General features: G+C 38.3%; 1 protein-coding gene across 1 annotated transcript in view; it reads right to left on the reverse strand.

Moving 5' to 3' along the window:
- Positions 1-4,534: 4,534 nt before the first annotated feature.
- LDLRAD3 (low density lipoprotein receptor class A domain containing 3) overlaps positions 4,535-25,080 on the reverse strand; it is a gene marked incomplete at its 3' end in the record, with an annotated part of 112,781 nt that continues 92,235 nt past the window's right edge. The window contains exons 5-6 of the mRNA XM_080346176.1: positions 6,435-6,780; positions 4,535-4,796 (exon numbers count right to left, since the gene is read on the reverse strand). Coding sequence (XP_080202302.1) covers positions 4,535-4,796; positions 6,435-6,780 — 608 coding nt within the window. The remainder of the gene's footprint in view (positions 4,797-6,434; positions 6,781-25,080) is intronic.

Here is a 25,080-nt window from a genome sequence, read left to right on the forward strand (position 1 = left end):
GGATATTGTGCTCATAACATCAGTGGCAGGTGGAGAGGGGAAGGTAGAAGCTAATGCTGAAGGCCCCTTAGCTCTGCTAGTAAATCTGCATGCAGCAACCAGCAGAGTAACAATCTCTGCTGAAGCCTCTAGAGCTTCGCTACATAGCAGACAACAAAATACGACTGTTTCAGATGCCTCATCTTTGATAATACAAACAGAAGGGCAAAATGAGAGACGTATGTATCAGTATATTTTTATACACATATGTACATGTGGATTTCCAAAATAATTTCCTTTTAAAAATATGTTTTAAACCCACACAGATTTAACAAAGCTTAACACTGACTGCAAAAGCAGCTGGATGAAGCCTCAGGTAGGAAGCTATAAAACCAAAACAACAGAGACTTCATGAAGTGGGGGACGTCATTGCTTGGGAACAGTATTAAAACATCCACTTTATTCAAGAATACAGAACACATTTTTGACGATTTCCAGTTTACAAAAGTTTAAGACAAGGTTGGGTTTCAATAGAGAAGCTCCACTAAAGCCCTTATGTAATATCTCAATTTCAAGTTGACAAAACCCCTCAAATCAGAAAAATAACAGACAAATGAAGGCCACAGTCCTGTACTGGGCTACATTCAGGCAGAATCCAGCACGGTATCGAAATTTTTTCTGGAGTCACATATTTTACTACATGGGTGCAATATAGCCTTGTGTTACTAAAAAAATATTTCAGATCTCATACAAACTGCAAGAAGAGCACTTGTCTTATTTTAGTTCCAGGCATTATATGCAAAATAGCTTCCGAGGACCGACAGTGAGGAACAGTACTTGCCATCTGATCACCACGTTAAAAATACAGCATTAAAGTCTTCCTTCATTTATACAATTTTAAATATTCATTAAAAATTAAATTCAGAAGTCTCCTTCTATCCTTTTCATTGTTAATAGTTTTTCTTATCTACTAAAACCATTTGTCCTTCCTAAAATGTTCAAAAAGCACACAAGATTAACAACCTGCAGCATTAATGAAAATGAGAGTCACTGTCTCTTTTCTCCACCCAGCTTCTATATGTATCACAAGGGCCCTATTAGCTCTATCAAAGTGAAGCAGTGTAAATAAAACTGATTTGACTTTAAAGGAGAGAAAGAATGGATGGAGTTATTTAAAAAATTGCAAAGCACTCAGTGTTGTCATGTATGTCATTGTAGATGAAAAGTAAAAACAATTATTCACAGGCTCTCTATTAAAGACATTACTGCCAGCTTTCCATTAGCACAATACCAAAGAAGTAAAATGTAATTTGCCTTACAAGGAACTTCAGGTTATTGTCAAGTGGATTCACTAATGGCCTAATTTTAAATATATAGCATTCTGACTTCAGCAGAGGTTACAGATACTCAAAACTCCCAAAATTTGTTTACCTCAAATAGTAATTTCTTCAAATTGTTTTGTTGGAATCAAATATATTAATATCTGTCCACTCAATAATGCAGTATTATGCTGTATTAACACTACTAAAAATGACACGTTATAAACCACTTTGGTGTGATACAACAGCAATTTCCAAAGAAACCAGAAAACCAAGATGAAACCCCCCCTTAAAGTTTTAGCATGCCTTTTTGGAACAAGATACTCCTCAAATTTCTGTGGTCCCCATAAATAACAAAAAAGAGGAAGACAAGACTTATTTATCTTTTTGGATCTCTAGACAATGATATGTAACAACATCCAGAAATGCAGTTAAACAGCCTCCCACCAAATCAACATTCAACCAGAAATGCACAATCTCCTTTTGTAACTTGTATTCTCAAAAACTAAAAGATTCCTATACAAAGATAAGTACACCCTTAGCCAGAAGGGAAAACTTCACACCATTTAGAATGCTCTCCCCCCCCCCCCCCTTTTTTTTTTGTGAAGTCCAAATGGATTATCTTTATGCAAAAGTTACATGAATATATACAACCTGAAAGAGTATTTTTTTTAATATATATACATATATGACAGTGACTGATACAGAAGGCAGAAGAAGCAGGCTATATCCACTCTTTTCCCACGTCTTAGGAATGCAAGGCAATGTTTTTCAGGTGCCATAGGCAAACAGTATTTGCTTTGCACACACCTTGGTGTCTTAGAACACGCGTGGTAAAATGCAGTCCCCCATGGAAAGATTGTGTGAGGATATGTGCCATGTAAGTTACACTGGACACAATGATTTAATTTCACTAATACAGCCTTTGGCAACTTCAAAACTAAAAAGATGCCTAATTCTAATGAAACTACTGCAAACTCTTCAACAGTATGTTTTAAAGTCAAATATAATGTTTAAAAAACTGTAACAGAAAAATGTTAAGGCTAATTCTGATACAGCATTACATAGCTCTCTTAAAGAGGCCAAACAGAGCCTAAATGAAAGGCAAAAGGGACAGTGGGGCCCGGTGCTCACAGGAGACAGCCCTGCACCCACCTTCACTATTAGCTCAGCTATATACTCAAATTTAATCTACTTGTAAAATAAAGAATAACTGTCTGCGAAGTGCCAATGGAAACCTTCTGCTTATTAAGCTGGATGGAGTCATTAATTAGCCAAATCTTGCTTGTGAAGGACAGCATAATTACACTGCTTTAGCTCCCAGCAAGGATGAAATCTGGCCCTATCTTGTACATTGCTTTACAAGGACCTAGGAGCATCTTCACCAACACACTTCAAGACAAGCTGCTTAAGCCTGGAATAAAAGACTGTCGTTGATCTGCTTCCAAAGTCAGCCAAGCCCATCAGCATTAGAATTCTCCAGTGCTCCCCACTGTGTCATCTCTTATATACCACGGCAGTAGACTCCAGAGCCGGAAATGAAAAAAAAAAAAAAAAAGGCCACAAAAAAATTTAGGTGTATGTGTGGGAACTGAGACTAAACTCAACTTACTACCCTACTGACACTCAAGCTCAAAAATTCTTGGGTTCTGAGCATAACCTTTTGTTAGAAGAAGTTACCCTAGAAAGATGGGAAGAAAGTAGAGGGTGTGGGCAGTTAGCTTCCTTCATTTCATGTTCATTATATGGAATGAGGAATTTGAAATGTGTCTGACAGACAAATATAAATAATTTTTCAAGGTAAATTTCCCTATGGACAAAAGAAAGACACTGCATTGTTTTCTGTATACTGAGCACAAGCACTGGACTGCAGTGGCATTTAAATTTACTGCTTGCCTTCCCTCTTGCCCCTCTGAATACCTTTATCTCTGAGATGCTTTCACATGGGTGATTCAACACTGCACTGAAACACTCTTCACAGGAGACCATTCTAAGAGTTAGAACAAAACAGACACAAATAATTCTGGTTTACTGTAGAAGCTAGAATTTCAACCAAATGAACACAAATAATGGCAAACTCCATTAAAAAAAAAAAATTCTAAGTGAAACTTTGACATTTCACAGTTCTACTGGTGCAGGAGAACTACATCTATGAAATATACTATGAAATACACTACTTACATACATAGACATAGTATTAAACATGTGTATCCATCCATGTACGCATACATGCTGTAGTCAGGATCAAAAAGTCCAGCGCATTTCACTATATGACCTGCTTTCAGTAACAAGTATAGCAAACTAGTCATTCACACTAAAGCTTTCCATGATGAGTGTTTGCCTCAGGCTGGTATTGGTGTTCAAGAAATAGCTGAGGTTTTTTTGTGTTTGTTTTTTTGTTTTTTTTTTTTTGTTTGTTTTTAAAATTTATTTAGTTGTTTGTTATTGTTGTCTTTCTTTTTTTGTTGTTGTTGTTTTTGAGAAGGAACACGTGGATTAATGTTGTTTTGCCACACTTGAAAAGAAGTCTTGCGCTGATTTGTTGAGATGCTTCAGTGCCTCTGTACTCAGCCTTGAAGTCTGACAGATAAGTCAACTTTTGTGGTGTTCCTGAGAAAACCCATGCAAATTTGGCCTAGATATTACCATCTGGGAAAAAGCCCTCATTTGCTCAGTTAGAGAGTTGCTGCATCCTCACAAGCTTAAACTATGAAAACTATATTGACAGTGAGAATGTTCCAGAATGAAGAGAAGAGTCAGACCTCCAAGCAGAAAGACTGCCTCTCATGTGCTTCAACAACCACCAGCTGGCATTGGGCAGTAAGAACAAACAGTTCATATGTCAGCAGGATGGGAGGCAGTCTGAAAACAGCAGTCTTTTCTGGCATAGTTTTTGTGCGCAACACTTTTATATATTATACATGCACATATATACATTCATATACAGTGAACAGTCCAAGAAATACATCACATCAGTTCTTTGACATAGCACTGATATTTCTCTTATTAGTCTGAACTGGAACTTGCTCGCAGAAATATTGTGGAGAGCTGACGTGACTATAGGTTTAGCTCTCACAGCTCTGTCTTTGGTGAGCCCAAAATACTGACTTGAAATACTAATTGGATTCAAATCAAGTCATCATTCAGATGCATGTTCCCCTGAAACCGATTAGCAGATTAACCTATACAGACTTGAAAAAGTAAATGCCTTTCTGCTATCCCAATTCCTGAAGCAGTTACACTTCTCTTTCAGCAATGTGGTTGACCAGAGAATTACTCTGATCTGCTGTCCTCTCGAGAAGAGTTCTGTTGCCATCCAGACTGTCATGGATGCCTCTTGTCCAACTGCTAGCTGTGCCCAGAGGGCTTCCTGCCATGGGGGCATCTGTGCTCACCAAGCTTCCTGTCCGAGATCGGTAAGGAGGAAGATCTGGCTGATCAGGGTATTCAGATTCAGAACAATACGGCGGTGGAGGAAGGTCAAACCAAGGAGGTCTGCTGTAAGACACACAACATAGTGAGAGGTTACTGAAAACAGTTGTATGGAAGAAATCAGATAGTTTTCCAGTCATGAAAAAAAAAAACAAACAGTATTTCTTAGCCTTTCCATGATATCTCTCAGGACATCCCAAACAGACCTGTCTGCATTATTCAAAACATCCACATGACCACTGGGCAGCAAGGTTTCTGGTCAAGATGCAACATAGCTAGTCACATCCTGCTTAACACTCTACACTCTGATTTTCATGGGTATGCACTTCCAACAAATCTCAGCTTACACTCAAAGAAGTTAGCATACTGTATAGCATTTATGCAACCTGAGAAAGCGCTTTAAAAGAAATAAGGTAAGTAGTGGATTTACACCTATAGATAATGATGTGAACACAAGAAAACTCTGAGGAAACCTCCACTGTGTGACAAAGATTAATGGCTTATGATTTACAAATAAATAACAAACTAAATTGTCCACATGACAAATCACTTTTGCTGTCAAGATATCACATGCAGAGCAACTGCTAAGTAGGCATAGACAACTACAGGATTCAAGAACACTGTTTCTGGTTCTGACAGTAAAAAAGTAAAGGAACTGAAGAGCTTAGCAGTTTCATAAATAGGTCCTGAGAGCAATCAGCTCTGAAACTGCTTATGTTTTGTATCAATGTGTGTGAGAAGTGATTACAATCCTCACAGCTGCTCATTTTGTTGTCCTTATTAATGAAAAGATATTATTATGTCTACATTAAGACATGGAGCTGCTGCCAAATGCATCAGACAATAGGAATGTACATGATTATACTATCATTCTTAGATTCCAGAGTTCATCCTAAAAAATATTGAAAGGGTGACAGTGAAAAATCTGGATCATTAAAGTTCATACTATGTCCTGTTTAGGACATAGACTGACTAGATGTCAGTCTAGGAGTTTTGTGTGGAAAGACTTTACAGACAGATTAAAACGTAGGCTAATTATCTAAAATAAAACCCATGTCTTAACTACAAAAATATCATAACCCAAATCACACCCATACACAAGAATTCAAAGTACTTTCAGCTATTTAAAATGAGAACAATGCTTTACATTTCAGAGTCATGTTCTTTTCTTCTATTGGCAAAGGGAGACTAGTGCAGAGCAGAGGGACTATAAAATTCTTTACGCAAGAACTGAAGACCTCTTACCTTTATACACTTACCACATATGATCAAGATAATTTAAAAAAAAATACTATGAGCTACAACCTAGATATTTTTTTTCAAAACTCTAAATTCATTTTTCATGTTTTGATTCCAGACTAGCACAGGATATCACTACTAGCCAAGTGATGCATTTCTCTGCATTTTCCTGCCATCCTCAAAATCTCTACTACCAACAACATGTGCTAAGAGAACATGACTTAAGTTTGCCTTAAATCCCTTTAATATCAGTAACAGTAGGGGGACCTGAGGAACATGAATTTTTCATATGCCAGAGAAACTCAAATTTACCCAAATTTGGACCTATGTATGTGACAGAATTGCAATGTTGTACTTCTGTCAAAAGCAGCAATAAGGATAAATGGGGAGAAGAGGCACAGATTAATAGAGCTGCAACCAGTAGCATGAAACTTTGGTGACCACAGAATCAGGTCGTGTACATACCTTTGGTCAAGCACAGCCTCTGTATAGGATGGCGGAGAGTCCAGGTCCACTGGCCTGTGGTAGGCCTGGTTGGACATGTACTGGATCCCATTGTTGACATTGTAGGTGACGCTGCAGTGGTGTGGGTGATCGAGGACCACCAGCCGGGAGAGCAGGACAGGGTGCTGCAGTCGATGCACTGGCAGGGTCATGAGGTTGTTGCGTTTACGTTGGTGATGCAGGACTAAGGCAAGAAAGGCCACCACAAGTACGAAAATGACAGAGCTACCAATGATAGCATAGGTAATACTAGGGTAGTAGAGCAGCTGATTTTCTGAGGTCACGTAATCTTGGCCGCTGCCTACTTCTGCAAGACAAAAGGAAACCTCCAATTTGTTTCAAATATAAAAGTGCTCTTACTTGACATACACTGTGTTTTCAGCTAATGCACTGTGTGAAAAAAGCAAGTTTTCCCCTTTTCTTTGGATTATGAAAAATTAGCTTATTAAAAGCATATGCTTGCAAATCAGATGGCTGACTACTACTCGATTCGGTCCATCCTGACCTACTAAAAGTGCCAGCAGACAAGCTAGGAAGAGACAAATACACACACCGTAGTAGGAAGCATGTGCACTGTCATCTCCCCTATCCCTACTTATCAGCCATAATTTTTTGTTTCCTGAAGTGAGGCACCCAGTTCTGAAGCATAAGCACAGTACCTCAGCTGTACCCAGCAAAGCACACTAAAATCAGAGATATACAAGTCCTGATCTTCACTTTTAATGATAACTTGCAGTGCAGTCCAACTTCACATGGAGTTTATAAAGAAAGGCAGCAACTACCTCCTGCTCCACAGATCTAACAGTTCAAAATAAGTATGGGAGAAAATACAGACAGCTGCTCAGTAAAGGGTGGTTATTTGGATATTAGTGATCAGAAGACCTCCTGCTGAAAAAAATTCAAAGAAGAAAGGATGTTGGAACAGCAAAACCTACAATGTAAGTCTGGTAGATGTGTTACAAATAAGAGATGTGAAAGTCTAAAAGCAAGAGTGCAGTGACAGAAGTAAATGGTAAAAACAAACCAACCGAACAAACAACAAAAAAACCTAAACCAAACCAAAGCAAACAACCCCTAACCAAACAAAAAACCAGGTTAGGATAGAATGAGGAAAAGAAAAACATGAGCTGGGCCAAGGGCATGGAAGATCACACAGTGAGCTTCAGTTTGAGATGGAAATGGTAAAAGGGATGGCTGGAACTGGTAACCGAGTACCAGGGAGCAGGAGCAGGAGCATGACCCTAAACAACATTATTATAGGGATGATGAGAACACCAGCTCAGAAGAGGTACTTCAGATAGCATATAGTATGTGTTTTACTTGCAGAAGGCACTGAGGAATTGGCAAAGTTACCCAAACTTGTAAGAGAAGTTACAGTTGGATTTGTTCAGAGCTATAATAGAGAAGAACCCTGCCTGGGTGCTGGGCCCAGAGAAGCAAAAAGGTAATGGACAACAACTGAATGGATCTTGAACTCCATGTAAATCTTTTGAGGAAACACAATAAAGAGAAAAAAAAAATGAAAAGGAAGAAAGAGGCTCAGAGAAGCAAAATGGCATAAACACACTGACGTGACTCTACCACACTCGAGGCCAGTGTCAGCACCACGGAACTATGTTCCCGCAACTCCATTTCAGCACCCTGTTCACTAGGTCATACAGCCTTTGAATACAGTTTTCTTTTTTTTGTGTAGAATTTCTATTTCTGTGCAGGCTGTACCTCCGTATAGCCTCAATAAGAAAAATACTATTCTAGTACAATACAGTCATCTACCTCATGAAAAATGAGAGGCTGAGTAACCAACAAATAAAACAATCCCAATCCCTTGACCTCCAAAATCCACAGAATTACAAGAGCATGATTCATCCAAATTCTTCATTTCCTACTGCAGAAGGCTGGGTCAGTAAATCTTAACATATGATTTTTCTTTCACCTAACAACTAAAACTGCTTTCTGGTCACTGACTGTGTCTGTCACAATAAAGAACTTTCCTCAAGCACCCATTGTTCTTCATCAAGATGCTTTGGGTACTTCTCCCAATATTTGGTTTTGGCAGTTCACTTCCATTGTTAAACACCAAACCACATTTTCCAGCATCACTATAAATAACTTATGCATTAGTTAGGTAAGATATACCACAGTTTTCTTGATACCTACTGTCACACCTCAGTGAGGATACTTACTAAATTTATTTCCCCCATACAACTACGCAGAAGAGAAAGCAGAAATCACTGTTACCAGTCAACATCAGGTCTGGTTCACTCAACAAAGTGAATAAAGTCTGCACGAAGAATGTAAATCAAAGTGAAAGGGAGGAAAAGAATTCAAATGCATTAATGATTTTAATTACAGCTCATCACATATTACTGTAGCTTCTTTAATACACTCCTTAAATTCAGCAGCTGAGAAATTCATTAATGCCTCATATCACAGACAAGGTCCAGTGTAGGAAGCACAGTTACAAGCAGATAATTTTTATGCAAATATCAACAAGTTTATTTGCAAGGAATGACCCATGGATGAATACCACTACCTGCAACTCCTTAGCGCAAGGAAGGAATATGTATTATGACATCCTAATAAAAGACCACAAGACTTGGCTCACTGCTTGCAGCGCACTGGTGTAAGACAGAGAACAAGATGCTTTTGCAGACTTGACTCGACCTAATTAGTTAACCTGGGATCATTCTGCAGCAGTACAGTCCCATCTTACTGAAAGGGAAGAAAAATGAGATAAGTGAGTTATATGTCAATTTCTTTTCTAAACTTTTAAGGTTATCCATCTGTTTATGACACAATATTCTAGGTCCTGCATGAAAAGCCTCCATAAATCCAAACAAACTATATGGCTGAAGAAAAAATACTTTGTCAAAAGCCAGCTGGGATATGGTGACCAGCTTTACGTCAGTCTGGAACAAAACATCTATTTTACCTGGTTTTATGATTCTTTTCATACAACAACAGCCCACATACCTTGCAGAGACCTTGTGTAAATTTGCAGTTAACATGCTGTTTTGGAGCTTTAGGATTACTGTGGTTAATGTAACATCATTTGTTTTCCAGTAACTCTCTATTCATTTTCAGGTTTTTGTATCTGTTGCTTATATTCCCAATTAGTTCACTGTATCTTTGAGAACAAGAGCAATCTAAGGGCATGCCTACATCAGGGACTGTGGGTCTGCATAGAGATCTCTGAACCAGAAGTGTAGCTGTGATGGTGCTTTTTGAATAGTGCTATCTGGTGCAGCCTTTGAACTGGCCAACACAACAATATTGCTTTTGGAATCTGAATTAGCATCTCTGTCAGTTCAGCTAGTTCTAGCCTGTGTCTAACATGGAGCTGCACTGAGGACTACAGATACCCTGTGAAGAGGAAAGAAGTTGATTTATCTGTCAAATGATTGCTCTTGTGGCCTGTGCAGTGCTGAGTACTTACTCTCCCCATGCAAACAATCCATCTCCCTAAACATGCATGTCTTTATACCTTTACAGGAACAGACATAGAGTGCACTGTATCTGAGATGGAGTTTTGCCTAGGAATATTCAGGTATCATCAAAACAAAGTCCTCTTCCACCACCATAACAACCTTATTCTTGCCTTACAGGTGGGGTTTCTGGGCCAAGAAGACACAATCTTAAGGGGATGCTCACAAATGAAGGTGTTTTGCTTCTGCTGTGGTGTAGTTTAAACCAAGAAAGAGCAACTTGCATCTAACCCCCCCTTTCTAGCCAGGTCAGTAAGTGCAAGCCCGCAAAAGATGAAAGGAACATTATCTGAGCCAATCAGCACTGCTTGGCTTGTAGCTTTTGGAGAGTTCATTTCCCATTCAAGGAAAAGAAAGAAATTGCCCTTAGTGGTCTTCAAAATAATGGTCTAAGCAAGAAAACTGCTCTATAGCACAGCTAAAACAAAAGTAGCAGAACTATGAGACAGTTTTACATACAAGTGACTTTCACATCAAGTTTTTTCTTCATCTTGCTATATATCTGATCATCTTGAAATTAGTAACTTCTTGGTAATTCCTTGATAACATTCAGTTTTTTTGTAGAGCCAGGTGAGTATACAGAGGTGTGGAAGGGAATGTCAGGTACCTAGCTGAGATTGCCCAATGAACCTTGATCCACTTTGTGCACATCGTAATAAGGAGAAGGTGAAAGATAACAACACCTGAAAAGTCTTAGCTGGACATGCACAACTACTTTAGAAGTAAAAAGCCATTACTCTTTAGTTCTGCTCTAGTAACTTTCAGCAAACATTTACACATCACAGAAGTCACTGAATTGAATTTCTTGATAATTCATCTTCTCTGAGAAGAAGCAGGTATCATCCAGGCTGGCTAAAACGTTCTGTCTGCTGTACTATGAAATGCAAATTCACAAAAAAAGGTGAGTGGGCAAGCTACTTTAGCTTAAATTCATGCCTTCCTCCCCCGAGAAGATCTGTTTTCTAATCATGCCATGTATAAACAGTTTATCAATGGCACTTATGCCTATTAAACCCTATTATTCGGGAAATGCTGAATTTGCAGACTAGAGATTCTTGGAGTGTAAAAAGCTTTGTTAATAATGTAGGAAAACATTGATAAACACTGATAAAGGAAACATAATGCACTGTGCTCAGAGGGCTGTCTTATTGACTGTGAACAAATGTGCTGTCTCAAAGATTTTAAAAAGATTGGAGAGTAACTGCATTAAGTTTGCCAGACACAGGGATGAGGGGCTGTTATTTTGTTTTTTGCAATCCTCAAGCCTGGCTTTTCACAGTTCATCGGAGAAAAAGCTTTTCAAATACATAATCTGAGCAGACATCTGTAGCCTTAATGAGCACAAGTCACGGTCCATCTCCAACAAAGACGTTACTGTAACAACACATTGAAATTCCAACTAATTCAAGAGCAGAGCTGCAGCTTGGAAGGCTAAAGCCACAAAAATCAAATAGGGAAAGGCAGAGCCTCTGCACATTATTTACTTTTTGCGCCAGGAGATCCTAGGGCATGCTGCTAAGTGTCCAAAACCTCTTAAATTTCTCATCCTTGATGAGTTTATGTTCCACTAAAATATGTCTTATGTAGATTTTGTGCACTGGACTTCCAGAATATTCTTTATTCTAGTGATTTCCTTTCTAACGCAGTTCTTTTTTGCCCTTCTGCCCTTCTCCAAGATACAAACAAGATCTAACAGAGAGAACACAGCACCTTGACTTCATGGAGTTTCATGCTCAGTTACCATTTGTTCCCCTCCCCAAGCAGCTTTATATTTTCCTTAGACACCAAAGACAAAGATGTTTTCAACTGCATTCAAAGTGTGTTTCTGCCCTGCTTAGGGTTTCTCCGTTCCACACACAGAAGATATATTTGTTAACAGATGTGTTGCACGTACTAAACAGACCTTATCTATGGGAATTGACCAAACTAATACAGTATCATTACATTTTTGCTTACCAGGTACTTGGTAAACAGATAACATTTCTGGAAAAGCAGCAAGATGAAACCCCAGGCTCTTTCCAGGCACATCTACAACACTGATGGCTTCACATCCAGACAACCACTGATCTTCACATATGTACTGGCTTGAAATGTTTTAACTTGTGCTATTCACAAGTGTCCTTAATATCCATGGACCAGAACCACAGCAGCCAGCACAGCCCTTGAGCTATGACGTGGGAGCAGAGGGCGGCTCTATTTCCAGCTTTTGAAGTTGCTCATCGGGTCATTTTCTCTACATCTGCCTGGCTCCCTGCCCTGCTGTCCCCATCTTGAAAACCAGATAATGATGTTCTTGGGCTCTCTGACCATTCTCCCAAGCTCTTCTGTACTGAGAAGACCAACATTTTCCTGAAAAGCATGTTTTAAATATTAGTCATTAAGTCTAAATTCCACTAGGTGCTCTGTCTGTTTTTTCAGATGACTGAAAAGACATTCATAACCTTGCCTGCATAAACAGAATAGGACACCTCAATATAGAGAACTTATCCATCCATTCATACAGGTTTTTTAAATTCTTATTGGTTTTTAGTGTAGCACCTTGGAGCTCTAGCAATGAAATAGGATTTCTCTGTATAATGTACTGTACAAGCTCTGAAAAGATGACAGCCATTGTTCCAAAGAATTTGAAGCTAAGCAGAAAACTTGGAACTATATATAGTTATAAGTCTACGCAACTAGTCAGCAAGATACAGATAAACTTCAAGATCGTATTAGTCAGCAGAATTAGCAGCAGTCTCACCACATCTCATTCAGTGCATCAAAATGTGTGTTATCCATGCCCTCCTTCTCAGACATAAACCCCTCATCCTGATCACATGTTATAAAACCAGTGCTTTCAAGTCTTTGCAGCTGCTGAAAAGGCAGCCGAGTCATCAGACCGAAGATCAAGAGCCTCACCTCTCATATGCCCTCCTTTTTATCTTCTGCAATGTAGGATAATTATTCCATGCACTTCACGCACCACAGTTTAAACATTAAAAAAAAAAAAAAAAAAGAAGAAGAAAAGAGGAAAGCAGCAAACTGAGCAAATAAATAGAGAACTAAGAAATACTTAGCTGTTGCCATGAAAACTGAAGTTCTAGAATAAATGTGGCAGCAATGTAAAAACCTGCAAAGCCAAAATCTGCCATCAAGCATGGAAACAAAAGGTCCAGGCTTGGTAGCTGGATGGAAGCCAAGGAGAGAATTGAAGTGTTACTCCAGTGCAATTCAGGATCACTCCAACATCGATCTAAGCAGCACTTCTGGACTGCTTGACTTTTGACATTTTGGAATTGCCTGCTCCTGGACTTTTAGGACGTGGTACTTAAGAACTGACCAGCCCTGATGGACCCTAGCACCTTCAAAAGCTTTTCCCAGGTGACCTTAAAAAAATCTACAAGCCTTAGAAGCTGCCCATGCATTCATAAAAGCAGGAGGATCTCATCTCCTCCTTTAATGCATTACAGAAAACTTGGATAGCTTTCTTCTTTGGATGGACTCGGCATAACATTGCAGACAGTAAATCAAGATATTATAGTACCTGGGACTGTATCCAGAACATTCATTCCTCTTTTCAAAATATGCATTATAAAAATGTTGGTCTCACTTCAGCAAGTTTTCATATAAATAGACTAAGCAAAAAAAAATCTTTAATTACAGAATTATGAAAATTGCTGCAGTTCATGAAAGGTTGTTTATTCAGCACTGCTAAACACAGCCCATTGAATGGGTGAGTGCCAGATGTTATTCTCACTGAAGATGGAAGTCTTGCTTTTTGTTTCCACAGAGACTGTGGAAACATTTATTTTACCTTTGACCCTGGCTGACCGACTGAACTGGTCATACTGAATTGTGCAATTCTTCATAAGAAAAGCATGTGTACAATGCAAGAAAGAAAAAAGTATTTTGAAGTTTGTATTAAGAGGCAAGAATCATAATTCTTAATCACTGTGTCAAGATAAGTACTGTATGCAAGGACAAACAAAGAGACTTTTGGTAGCATACTTATAGTTAACATTCTGTGTGGCAAGACTGGAGGCAAATAATAATAATGATTACTATAGCTAAACATAGTTTAAAAGGCACTGAATTAGCTAATGTGTCACATAAAAATGAACCTTTATTGACAGAATACTCATCTAAAGAATAGCAGTGGTAAAGAAGGTTAATAGAAAACTGGCTTACCACAAGCAAATTATATTAAATGTATTGTTGCATGATTCTACAAAAGCCCAATGGAACCACCTTTGAATGCTGGCATCCTCTTTTGGCCAGCGTATTTGAAGAAAAACAAAATTAGTTTGGTGAGAGTACATCATGAGAAACAAAGATGATGAATGGGAAAACCAGGCTTAAATATTGAGAGAGAAAAATTAAGATTTAGTCTTGAGAAAATATGAGTAAAAGGACACACGATTTAAGTATTTATAATAGCCACGAGTTATAAAAAATAAGCTCAGTGACTCATTTTTAGATTGTTGGGCAGACGAGAAAGGCAACAAGGGTAAAAGGGAATAGATGCAGGACAAATATAATTATACACTTCACAGAAAGAAGAGAAAATACATTAAATGACATTTTGTGACTATATTTAAACAAAAGCTGAGAGACTATGTAGAGTATGTGCTGGGGAATAACCATATCATGTGGGAAAAGCTGCTAGGGAGCACCTTTTGTAATAGCTGAGACACGTTTCCATACACAGACAGATAAGAGCACCTGCGGTCATTTCAAAAATCATTCTTAAAACAAAAAAGGTTAAGAGTTGTCCTGGTTTTGTTAAAAACAAGACCAGTTTCTCTTTTAGTGAATTTTCCTTTCGTCTAAGTTCCTCTAAGTAACTGCAGTTTTCTGAATTTGGCTGCATGTTTTTTCAGACACTCTTTGCTCAGGAGCTGATAATGGTAGCAATGGTCTGCAGAACAGACCCAGGTTTAGACTTATGGCTATGGTAGCCAAGGTTACTGGTAAATTTTGAATGTTCCGTAAGTGAGAGGGGCGTATTTGCAAGGAGGGACGAACACAACAGGTGACTAAAATTGACCAACTAAGTATTCCATCCCATCCATGTCATACACCCTATAAAAGGGGGAGATCACAAGGGTGATCTCTTCCACCATGGCTGGCATCTGGAGGAGGACTCTGCCTGTCATACCTGCAATCTGAGGCCTGGTTCCAGACCCTGCATTCCTGAATCCAGTTCCAGTTTGCTGCAGAGTCCAGCCCACGACTTCTGGGTGCCTGCCCTGCAGCTGTGGGAGCAACGCCAGCTCTGCGGTGGGCAACGCTGCACTGCCTCAGGAAATTTAAGTTTGGTTTTGTATATTTTGTATTATTTTCTTTATTAAATAGTAGCACTAGTAAAGCATTTTTAACTTTGCCCAACTTGCAAGTTTCTCTCCCTTTTCCTCCTATTGAGGGGGGAGGGGATTAACAGAGAGCATCTGCCATGGTCTACCATCGCCATGCAGTAAGCAGTGATAGAGTTCATGTTAATTTCAAAGAAGAAGAAACAAACCCATTTACTACTACTCCTTTATAGTACAAATGCAAATAACTAACTATACTATTTCTTCGAGTATTTTCAGACAAATCACAGAAAAGTTACATTAATCCAACAAGACAGGTAAACATATTCCATATATGAAAAGCAAGGCTTAAATGAATAAAATGATTCACCTAAAGTTGAGGAGATAAAAATTGTCAGCCAGGATCAGAAATGGGAGTTTCCAGCTTCCTTCAGCCATACCCTGCTCTCCATATACACACTTTAATGGATTATTTACTTTTTCTTTACTATCATAAAGGAGGCAGATTTATTGATTTACTCTTAAGATGCACCTTATTGTTCTTGAGCAACTCAGTACTGCCTTCCTCAGCACTCTGTGGTATGACTTAATGTGCGTATATATCAGCTGAAAAACTGGATTAAACACAAATTAGGAAATAAAATTTAAAATTAACAAAATCACACCGGGTTCTAGACTAAGTGAAACATACCAAATATCTAGAAAATACTGAATAAAAACCCAAACCAAATCACATCTACACACTCCTCTCACCTCCTCACTCCCTTTACAAACTATTTTTTCAGCTAATTTATCTTCCTACAGATAAAGAACACATAAAAAAGACCTCTAGAAGCTAAGGGCCTGGCTCTAATCTAAACATCACTGCATAAATCAGTCACTCTTCCCTCATACTACTAAAGATCATGATGGCTGCTCCACTTCATGCTCACCTGTGCAACTCCACATTTTTCTCTTTGAATATTTTAAATACACACATACACACCAAACAAACAAACAAACAAAAAAGCTGCAATTTGCTTCCATTGGGTTTTTCACAGAACTCCCAAGAGGTGGAAAATTGAAATTTAATGGTTACCTACAATTCATGAACTGACGGATGACCCGGGAGACCTTACATAAGAAAAACAGATCCTAAAAAGTAATTTCCACACTCTGGGGTGTTAACTACTCTTGGGAGTTTCACAGCAGTTTTAAGGGATTAAAACAAAGAACAGCCTCCATAACTAAGCCAGCTAAAAGTTTAATTAAATACAATTGCTTGCTGTGCTTTCCTTCCTCAAACAGCCTCATACATATTCATCACTGTAATTACAGCAGAGAAAAACTCCACAACTAATTATGCCACGCTTCTCATCTTCTATATGCCTGGATTTTTTTTTTTAATATAATTATTACTGAAATTAATGGTGAGTTAGCTAATTTTGCACTTTGTCCTTTCAAGCTTGATTGAAAATTAAAATTTTTCAAACCAAGGTGTTCTTGTAAGCATAGTGCTTCTACCTCACATGGTGCTATACACCAAAATGTTATTTTAATTGCTTTTAGTAATGTAGTATAAAGTACTAGCAATGTTGCATAGAGGAGTACTATAAATTTTATCATTTTAAATAAGAGTGTTGACCCAATACATATTTATTATATGCTTATGAGTTGTACACTCTTCAAAGAATACTCAGTGTGCCCACTGCCACTTGGCATCTCATGCCACTAGCACGTCATCGGCTGAGACACAGGGTACTCCATCAGTGCCACAGTTAGCTTACATCAAGCTCAAACCTGGAATTTTCTTTGACTGTGGTTCTAACATTGAGCCTAATATTTCAAGAATGACTAATGATTTTAGATGTCCAGCTTTACAATGAATTTTGAAAAAAGTAACAAACATTTCTTCCCTTGAGAGGTGGGGGAAAAGGAAGAATCAAATAGGAAAGCTAAATTTTTACTTGATCTAGAAAAAGTATTGCCTGAAAAAATTCTGACTTGGTCTAGGAAAATAATTGCCTAAGAGTACATTCTGTGCATGGCAAACTTTTAAATCCACAGGTCAAAGTCTTTAAAAGCTGTAAGTAAGCATTTAACAATGTCTCCCAATTTGCTAGGGTAGTCCACATCAATTGTACATGTGGTGTTTTACTGATTTAGGATATGCCTTTTATGAAGGACACTGTAAAATGTAAAATCGTGCTGTCTACGAAAAAGCATCTGAATTCCATGCCATGACAGCAGATGCGAGATGCAGATGCCCTGGACAGTGGCCCCAGCTATTTCCAGAGTGCAACTGGTACTCAAACAGGACCAATAACATGTCTCAGCAAACCAGAGGACATTTCAGAGGCCCATACCACATAGCCCCATGTAAATCAATCTACTATTAAGGTTATTTTCATTTAAACCCATGTCCTTAGTATCTTATAATAATGACAACACTAGGTTTTTGGCCCATTAAAATAATGAATTACTGTTTAAACAAAAACAACAAGAAAGTCAACTTATTTCAAATAGTTTTTCTAGCTTAATGCCAAAGCTTCAATCTTGCTGGGTTTAATCAAATTGAAGTTTTTTCATTTGTCAAGAAATCTTGCAAATTGCTAATCAGCTAGTACATTTTCAAAAGGACAAAACAAGTTTACAAACAGAACATTTGTTCTTTACTCTTCCACAGTCTCTGTGAGCCACTTACCTAACTCAATGGGTAAATTTTCTTTTATAATCTTCAAGGCTTCACTATAAGAATCAGAAAGAGTAGGCTGCAGCAACGCAAGGTGGACAGTTTATAGGTTGACTTCTTCAGAAAGCAAGTTCTTCTCAAAAGTGTAGCTTTTACTTGGCAATCACCCCATGAGCAAGACATCACTACATAAAGGGAATAAACCAAGTTGATCAATTCTGCAAAAATTCCTGTTGCTCCAACAAAGCAAAAGATGTGCCCACAATAAATTTGTCACAAAGATCCACAGTGCAGGCTTCCCAGGAAAGGAATCATTATAGCTAACTATTATTTCAGTTATCTAGATTGAAGGTTGGTGTTCTCAAAAGCAAAAGGCTGAAGAGGAACACCTCAGATATGATACAACATCAATAAATGAGAGCTTCCAAAAGACAGGTAAGAGCAAGTATATCTGGAATATGGCCACTATGTTTCAAAATCTTGTTGCAACAAAAATCAGATCCCAGACACTTGACCCCATTACCTGTGTTGGAAACTGCTTTTTAGAGCATGTGACTATAGTGCAAAAGGCTTGAGCAATACAAAGCTGTACGTCACGACACAGGGTTAAAGCTGTCTTGGACCCTATCTACAGTAAGAGACAGAAAGGAACTTTTATCAGGTCAGGAGCAGGTGTACACCATAATCACCCAAGGAGCTATTACAAAGAATGTGTAAACTTAATAGCCGAGAGGAATTCCTTGCGAGTTCCCAGAGTGGATGGGTAGTGACTAAAAAGATAATTCAAAAAAAAGACATTGAAGGTCAAGAGTCCAAGAATGCCAAGAAAACACATTCTGTAAGTGTGATAAAGACCTATGATTAGTGGTCCCTTACCAGTAAAGCAAATGAATACAGTATTTGTTCTGTCTCAGTAGTCAAAGAGTTGTTGAACCCATGAGCTACGTGTGTATTATTACTAGGAGGTTCTGAACAAACTAGACTGGTACACTGTCAGAAAGCAATGATTCATGTTTTACAGTTAATTTGCAATCCAATGGGGAAAAAATCCCTACTTGTTTACCAAGTCCAATTTAAAAAGGAAGCAAAACACAAATTCAGCTGCATACTTTCAGAGACTGACTATAGTTAAATACTTCTAATCATACAAAATTGCAAAGCTCTTTGTAAACAAGTCTACAATTTTCTTAACCAAATAAATTTTTCTTTCTTCTTCATTCTGCTAATGGCTAACAATAGTATTACACAGATATAGTCACAAAAACACAACATATGGTTTGATGTGAAATTCTGCAAGTTTTTATGTACTCTGCATCTTCCATCTGATGGAAATTTTCTATGCTTTTATTCAAAACTTGGAAAATACCTGCTAGGAACATTCCAGGCTAGTGCATATTTCCAACAATTATCACACCTACTACACTAAGAAAAAATCATAAAACATAAAAAAGAAAAAAGAAAAATAAAAGAAAAAAAAGAAAAAAGAACAGATTATGTCAGTCTTGCAAATGTTGGCTGTCATTTATCTCAACTACTCCACCATAATACTTCTGCTTTAATTAAATATAAAATCAGTCCAGTAGACATGCAGATTTAATTACTACTGTGGTTTAAAATGAGCTTGTTCCCCTAGAAACCAGTAAAGATTAGTAGAATGACCTCAGTCTAATGGAAAATCCTCAGGCTGGCAAGATGCTGGACACAGGAATTTGTCCCTTATGGCATAGTTTAGAATAATAGAAACTGAGAATCATTTTGGTTGGAAGATACCCCTCAGGATCATGAAGTCCAACCATAACCTAAACAATGTCCCTAAGAACCTTGTCTAAACACTTTTTAAACATCTACAGGGATGGTGACTCCACCACTTCCCTGGGCAGCCTGTTCCACTGCTTCACCATCCTTTCCGTGATTTTTTTTCCTAATATCCAATCTAAATCTCCCCTGGCGCAACTTGAGGCCATTTCCTCTTATCCTATCACTCACTACTCAAGAGAAGAGACCAAAACCCTCCATGCTACAGCCGTCTTTCAGGCAGTTGTAGACAGCAATAAAGTCTGCCCTGAGCCTCCTTTTCTCCAGGCTGAACAGCCCCAGTTCCCTCAGCCGCTCCTCATCAGACTTGTGCTCCAGACCATTCACCAGCTTCATTGCCTCCTCTGAACATTCTCCAGTACCTCAGTTTAATTACCATTCTCATCATACACACTGCTCACAAAGAAGTACTGGTTTAACAAGTTTAATCCAAACATACCTGAGGTCTATGGCAGCTGAATATATGATGGAAATAAATGCACTTATATAGGAAAATGGCCTATTTGGCTTTAGCTTTGTCAGCTCAGTAAGAGTGGTCCAGATGTCAGAAGTCCCTAAACATCTTGAGGTTTGATTCATATTTTTCTCCTCTGACTCATTATTCTCACCAACCATTTCACTCAGCCACCTTGGTACGGGAGCCAGGGGTCAGGTCACTTCAAGTGAAACGGTAAGAGCTCTCGTAGTTGATGATGGGCGGTACAGGAAAGGCGTAAGAAAAGAGGAAACCTCATAAACAACTTCGAGCCAGAAATGAGAGCAGAGGTGACTAAGAGACTGAAGAGTCTCTTAGGCCACACTGCATCAGTACAAAGTGTTTCCCATCAAACACCGAGAACAAGGATTGTCAACTTGAACAGAATGTCTACAAGAACTTCTTGTTCATATCAAAGGTTTAGAAGAGACCAAGAACACACCCAACATGATGACAGTAAGACGTTCTCTCCTGAGGTGTGTCCTAAAGGGACTTCTAGGCTAGCTGTCAGCAATCTGAATCCCACCTCCCTGATTTCCAGTCCTCTGTGAAGGAAAAGCTGTGTACATATTAGTTCTTTTTCTACACTAAGATTTTGGAGCAAGAATCTCAAAAGGCTGTGTGTCAGATGGAGACAGTGATTCTGGATCTGGGCAAAATCCAAACCAATTAGTTGCTGAATGATACCCGAGTAGCTGGACACAAGCCAAAACTGTTCAGTAGGAAGCAACTGCAGGTATTTGGATTTATTAAAAAATGTAAGTATTCAGTGAAAAGCAACTGGCAGCTGAGAAGGTACTTAACAATACACTCCTCTTGCATTTGCATTTAAAAACTGCAGATGTTCCTGAGTATCTTCATAACCCTACTCTAATACTCTGTCTAGACAAAAAACCTCATAGAATGTGTAACATATGACACTTTCTACATCCTTTGTCGGTCTCTGTAGACTCAGAGAAATTGCATCCTTTCGACAGTGCCTTGCCAAATTTCAGTAAAGTTTTTCTACCTTTGGAAGTAAAACCACAATGCTTTAAGGATAAGCAGCAGGAGACCATATCCAGGAAAATAATTAAACCAGTATTGAACTAATAGAATCTGTAGAGATGAAGGAAAAATAATGACTATTTCTGTGTTGCACACCTTCTTTTCAATGCTGCATCTTACAGAGACTCCAAAGTGGATACTCATTGTACAGAACAAATATTATGTGTGTTCTTCATTGCATGCTAGTTCCATAACAGAACTGCAGCATTATGACATTTATCACAAAAGCAGTATTCTTCTATTATCCTCCTTCACTAGCACCTGATAGCAAAGGAAATCAGGGTTCCGTGATTTTACCTGGTCAAGGGAGTTCAAATCCATGTTAATTTATCTCCCGAAAGCTACTGAACCTACCTAGGCTGTAGGTCCTAGCCTAGCAATTCAATAGTTCACCTGGGCAACACGAAATGGCAATTCTGATCTCTTGTCCAATACTGCTTATGCTTTTCTGATACAATGCAACATATAAATACATAAGGCACACTTAAGGACGAAAAGGTAATACAGAGCTGCCTCCTCCCATGCCATTTTTGCAGCATCCTTCCTCTTTCTCCCCCTTAACAGCCCAAGGACTCTCTCTCCTGCAAAGGAAAAAAAAAAAAAAAACTAAATAGAAAGAAAAGAGGGTTTCCACCTAAATAGCCTGAAGCTGTACAGTTAAAGGCTTCTTCTTAAGGTGTTTTGTTCTCAATCACCTTAAGAGGAGGGCAGCAACTGTTCCATACCCCTGGACAAAGATTTTACTAACTATGATAGTGGATGAAAGGGAAAAGCAGCTCATCCTGGGTCTTTCTGAGCTAAGTGGATGCAAGTGGTACATTTCTGACAGAATTTAATCCTGTTTGTGCACTGAGTCTTCCACCTTGGGGATCTCTAGTAAATGAACTCCCACTGAGAGCATCCCAGAGACAGGTGTGAAACCAAAAGCCAAACTGCTTTGCCCTGCCAAAATAGAAGCAGAGACAGAATATGTCAACTGCATTGATCTAGGAATCTTGGAATTCTCCTTTCAACCCTTCCCACTTCACAGAAAAATCAATTTGTTTCTTCTTAGTGGATCAAAAGTTTCTCATGCTCTAAGTGTAACTCCAACACAAACTCCTGATCATAAATGTCCTAAAAATATGCAAGCAAATGCTTTCATCTGGCTAGAAGAACATTCTGACCTAGGTTGAAAAGCAGGAAGCAAAATATAGAGACATACACTTTTAAAGCCACAACTTGTCCGTGGATGAAGCCTTCTGTTCACTACTGAAAGCATTTTGGCAGGAAGAAAACATGCTCGGCACCCTGTTCTCCAGTAATATATGCACATGTATATAAAAAAAGAACACACCCGTCAAAGCTGCATTAACTTTCATGTTTGATTGCTCTGGTCAAACAGCTAACCTGCTTTGCTGATTAAAAAAGTAACTTCCTCCCCCTTTTAGTTAATGCACTCTTATCCATCAACAAAAAAATGGTCTTCTGTGGGACACTCAGAGTTGTGTGTCCAGGTTTGCTGTTCTGCCTCAGGCTTATAGTGTGCATCTTAAATCATAAAGCGCTTAAGCTAAAATAATATTATGATCCTGTTGTTTTTTAAAACCTAGTGATATATGCTACTTAGAGCAAACTGAAAACCCAGTGGGAACCATTTAATTAATACAGTTTGTTCAAAGAAAAACAAATGCAATTCCTCCTTCTCTGTCAACCAGCTGTCCTGCAACCTGAATGCAAGAACACAAAACAATAAAGTAAGCCTGTGAGAAAATGAGACAGAACTGGGACTTGACAAAGAACAGTACAAGACAACTGCACCAATATTAGGCAGGGATATTTGAGTTTTGTAACATCTGTTTATTAATAGATATAATTTTCACTATCTGCTCTGGTTTCAGCTTTATCTTTCCTAGCAGAGATTAGCAGACAATTTCAAAATACCTCTCCCTCAAAGAGAGCTCTTCAGTTGTTTTATACAGTGCTCTAGATTATGAGAGCTTCCCAATTCAGACATGGAGGAAAAGCATGGTAACAAATGTGGGAAAGAACAAATAAAAGAGTTTGCACAGCAGAACTGGCCATCTGAACTTCTTCCCAGCCCCTGAAGACATATACATCCACAACAATCAGAGGCCTTCAATTAGCCACTAATCTGATACTGATTTTAGTCTCATTTACACCAGATTAATTACAATACCAGATGATTTACTACCCATTTAAATGTAATATGCTGTATTGAGATCAGGTCTTTAACATTTTGAAAATCCTATTGATTTCTCGGAGAATTCTCCTCAGTAATATCTACGAAGCAATTTAAAAAGCATTCTCTCTTTTTTTTTTCTTCTCTTTGAAACAGCAACAAAAAAATCTCAAGACTGGATGACAAGTTCTTAGAATAAATACTGTCACACTGATCAGTATTCGGTAAAAGTTTCATCCTCCAACATTAGCCTTGAACTTCAAGCACTCACTGAAGCTTGATACAACAGACATTTCATTTTTCAGTCGATGGCAAAGTCAGTTTATTAACATACCATGCTGTTGAAATAAGACAGCCTCCATGTGAATGTGATACCAATCTTGTAGAGTACAGGTTAGCTAATTCTTTCCAGCTAGGACATGAGAATGAGAAAAAGATATACTTTGGCAGAAATCAAACTAGGAATCAATGGAAGGGAGTAGTCTCTTCCCCTCCTGCTGAGATCAAGTGATCCAAGGGCTGTCAACTGAATATTTAAGTTGAGGTATATATTTGTATGGCTGAGTTTAACTTACCATGCCAGTATCAATGCATTACTGAGAATGTCTTCACACACACAAGCCTGCACAACTATATTTTTTTTTCACCTCTGGGCTCCATTTTGCAATGCCCAATACTTGTTTCTATCTTAAGATGATCAATACTTAATTTTGGAAAAATAAGGAAAAGATTCAACCAGTTCTCCTCTGCACTATGCATAAAATTCACCTGGCCCATGAGACGAATGACTGCAAGAGCAGTAACATCAAGATCCTTCCTCTTAGCATATTTCCCCTCAAAACACAGTCTGCTAGCATGTGTGCTTCTTCTAACTGGGTTAAAAGGAAATGGAAATTGGTGCCTAATGACATACACTGCAGACCTACTTACAAAAAAAAATTACTCAAGATCTGGCAATTATGAAATTTTATTTTTTTTCTTCACTGTTTCTCTTCCTTCCCCCCTCCTGAACCTCCACAGAATTGAAACAAATCTAATTTATGCAAGTCCCAAAACTTCTCTTAGTACAAATCTTTTAATAATATACTACTGTTTCAAGCGAAAGGGCAATTCCAAGACCACACAACCCAGAGGAGCTCAGGATGGCATCCATCAGCACCCAGTCAGGTAAGTAAAAAAACAGTCTCACTACCAGTATCAGATCTTCACTCTTCAGACTTGATTACTGCAATGCTGGTATTTTTGCTTAGCTTAGTATTACAGAGTTATGTACCGAAGCTCTGTGGTAAATCATATTCATTTGAAAGTGTATCCACCACAAGGAAATGCAATAATAGATAACTGCTTTATTGTTCATTGACTGCTATAAATTTTAATAATTGTTCCAGCCTCTGCTTGGTCTTTTCTATTTAGAAAATCATACTCTTTAAGGTAATGATGTTTTCATCTCACACAACATCCTGACCTCATTTGCTGGACTTTAAGTTTGACCGGCCTCCTCTTTGAGCTAATGATTTAAAGTGGTAGCTACCTATTTCCACTACATTTATCCATGAAAGAATTATTTATATATTTTGAATTTGGGTAACTTGAGGACTGCTTCACTTAGTTATCCGAATAAGTTGAACAGAAGCACCTCAA

The sequence above is a fragment of the Nesoenas mayeri genome, assembly GCF_963082525.1.
Source record: "Nesoenas mayeri genome assembly, chromosome: 5".
NCBI classification, from domain to species: Eukaryota; Metazoa; Chordata; class Aves; order Columbiformes; family Columbidae; genus Nesoenas; species Nesoenas mayeri.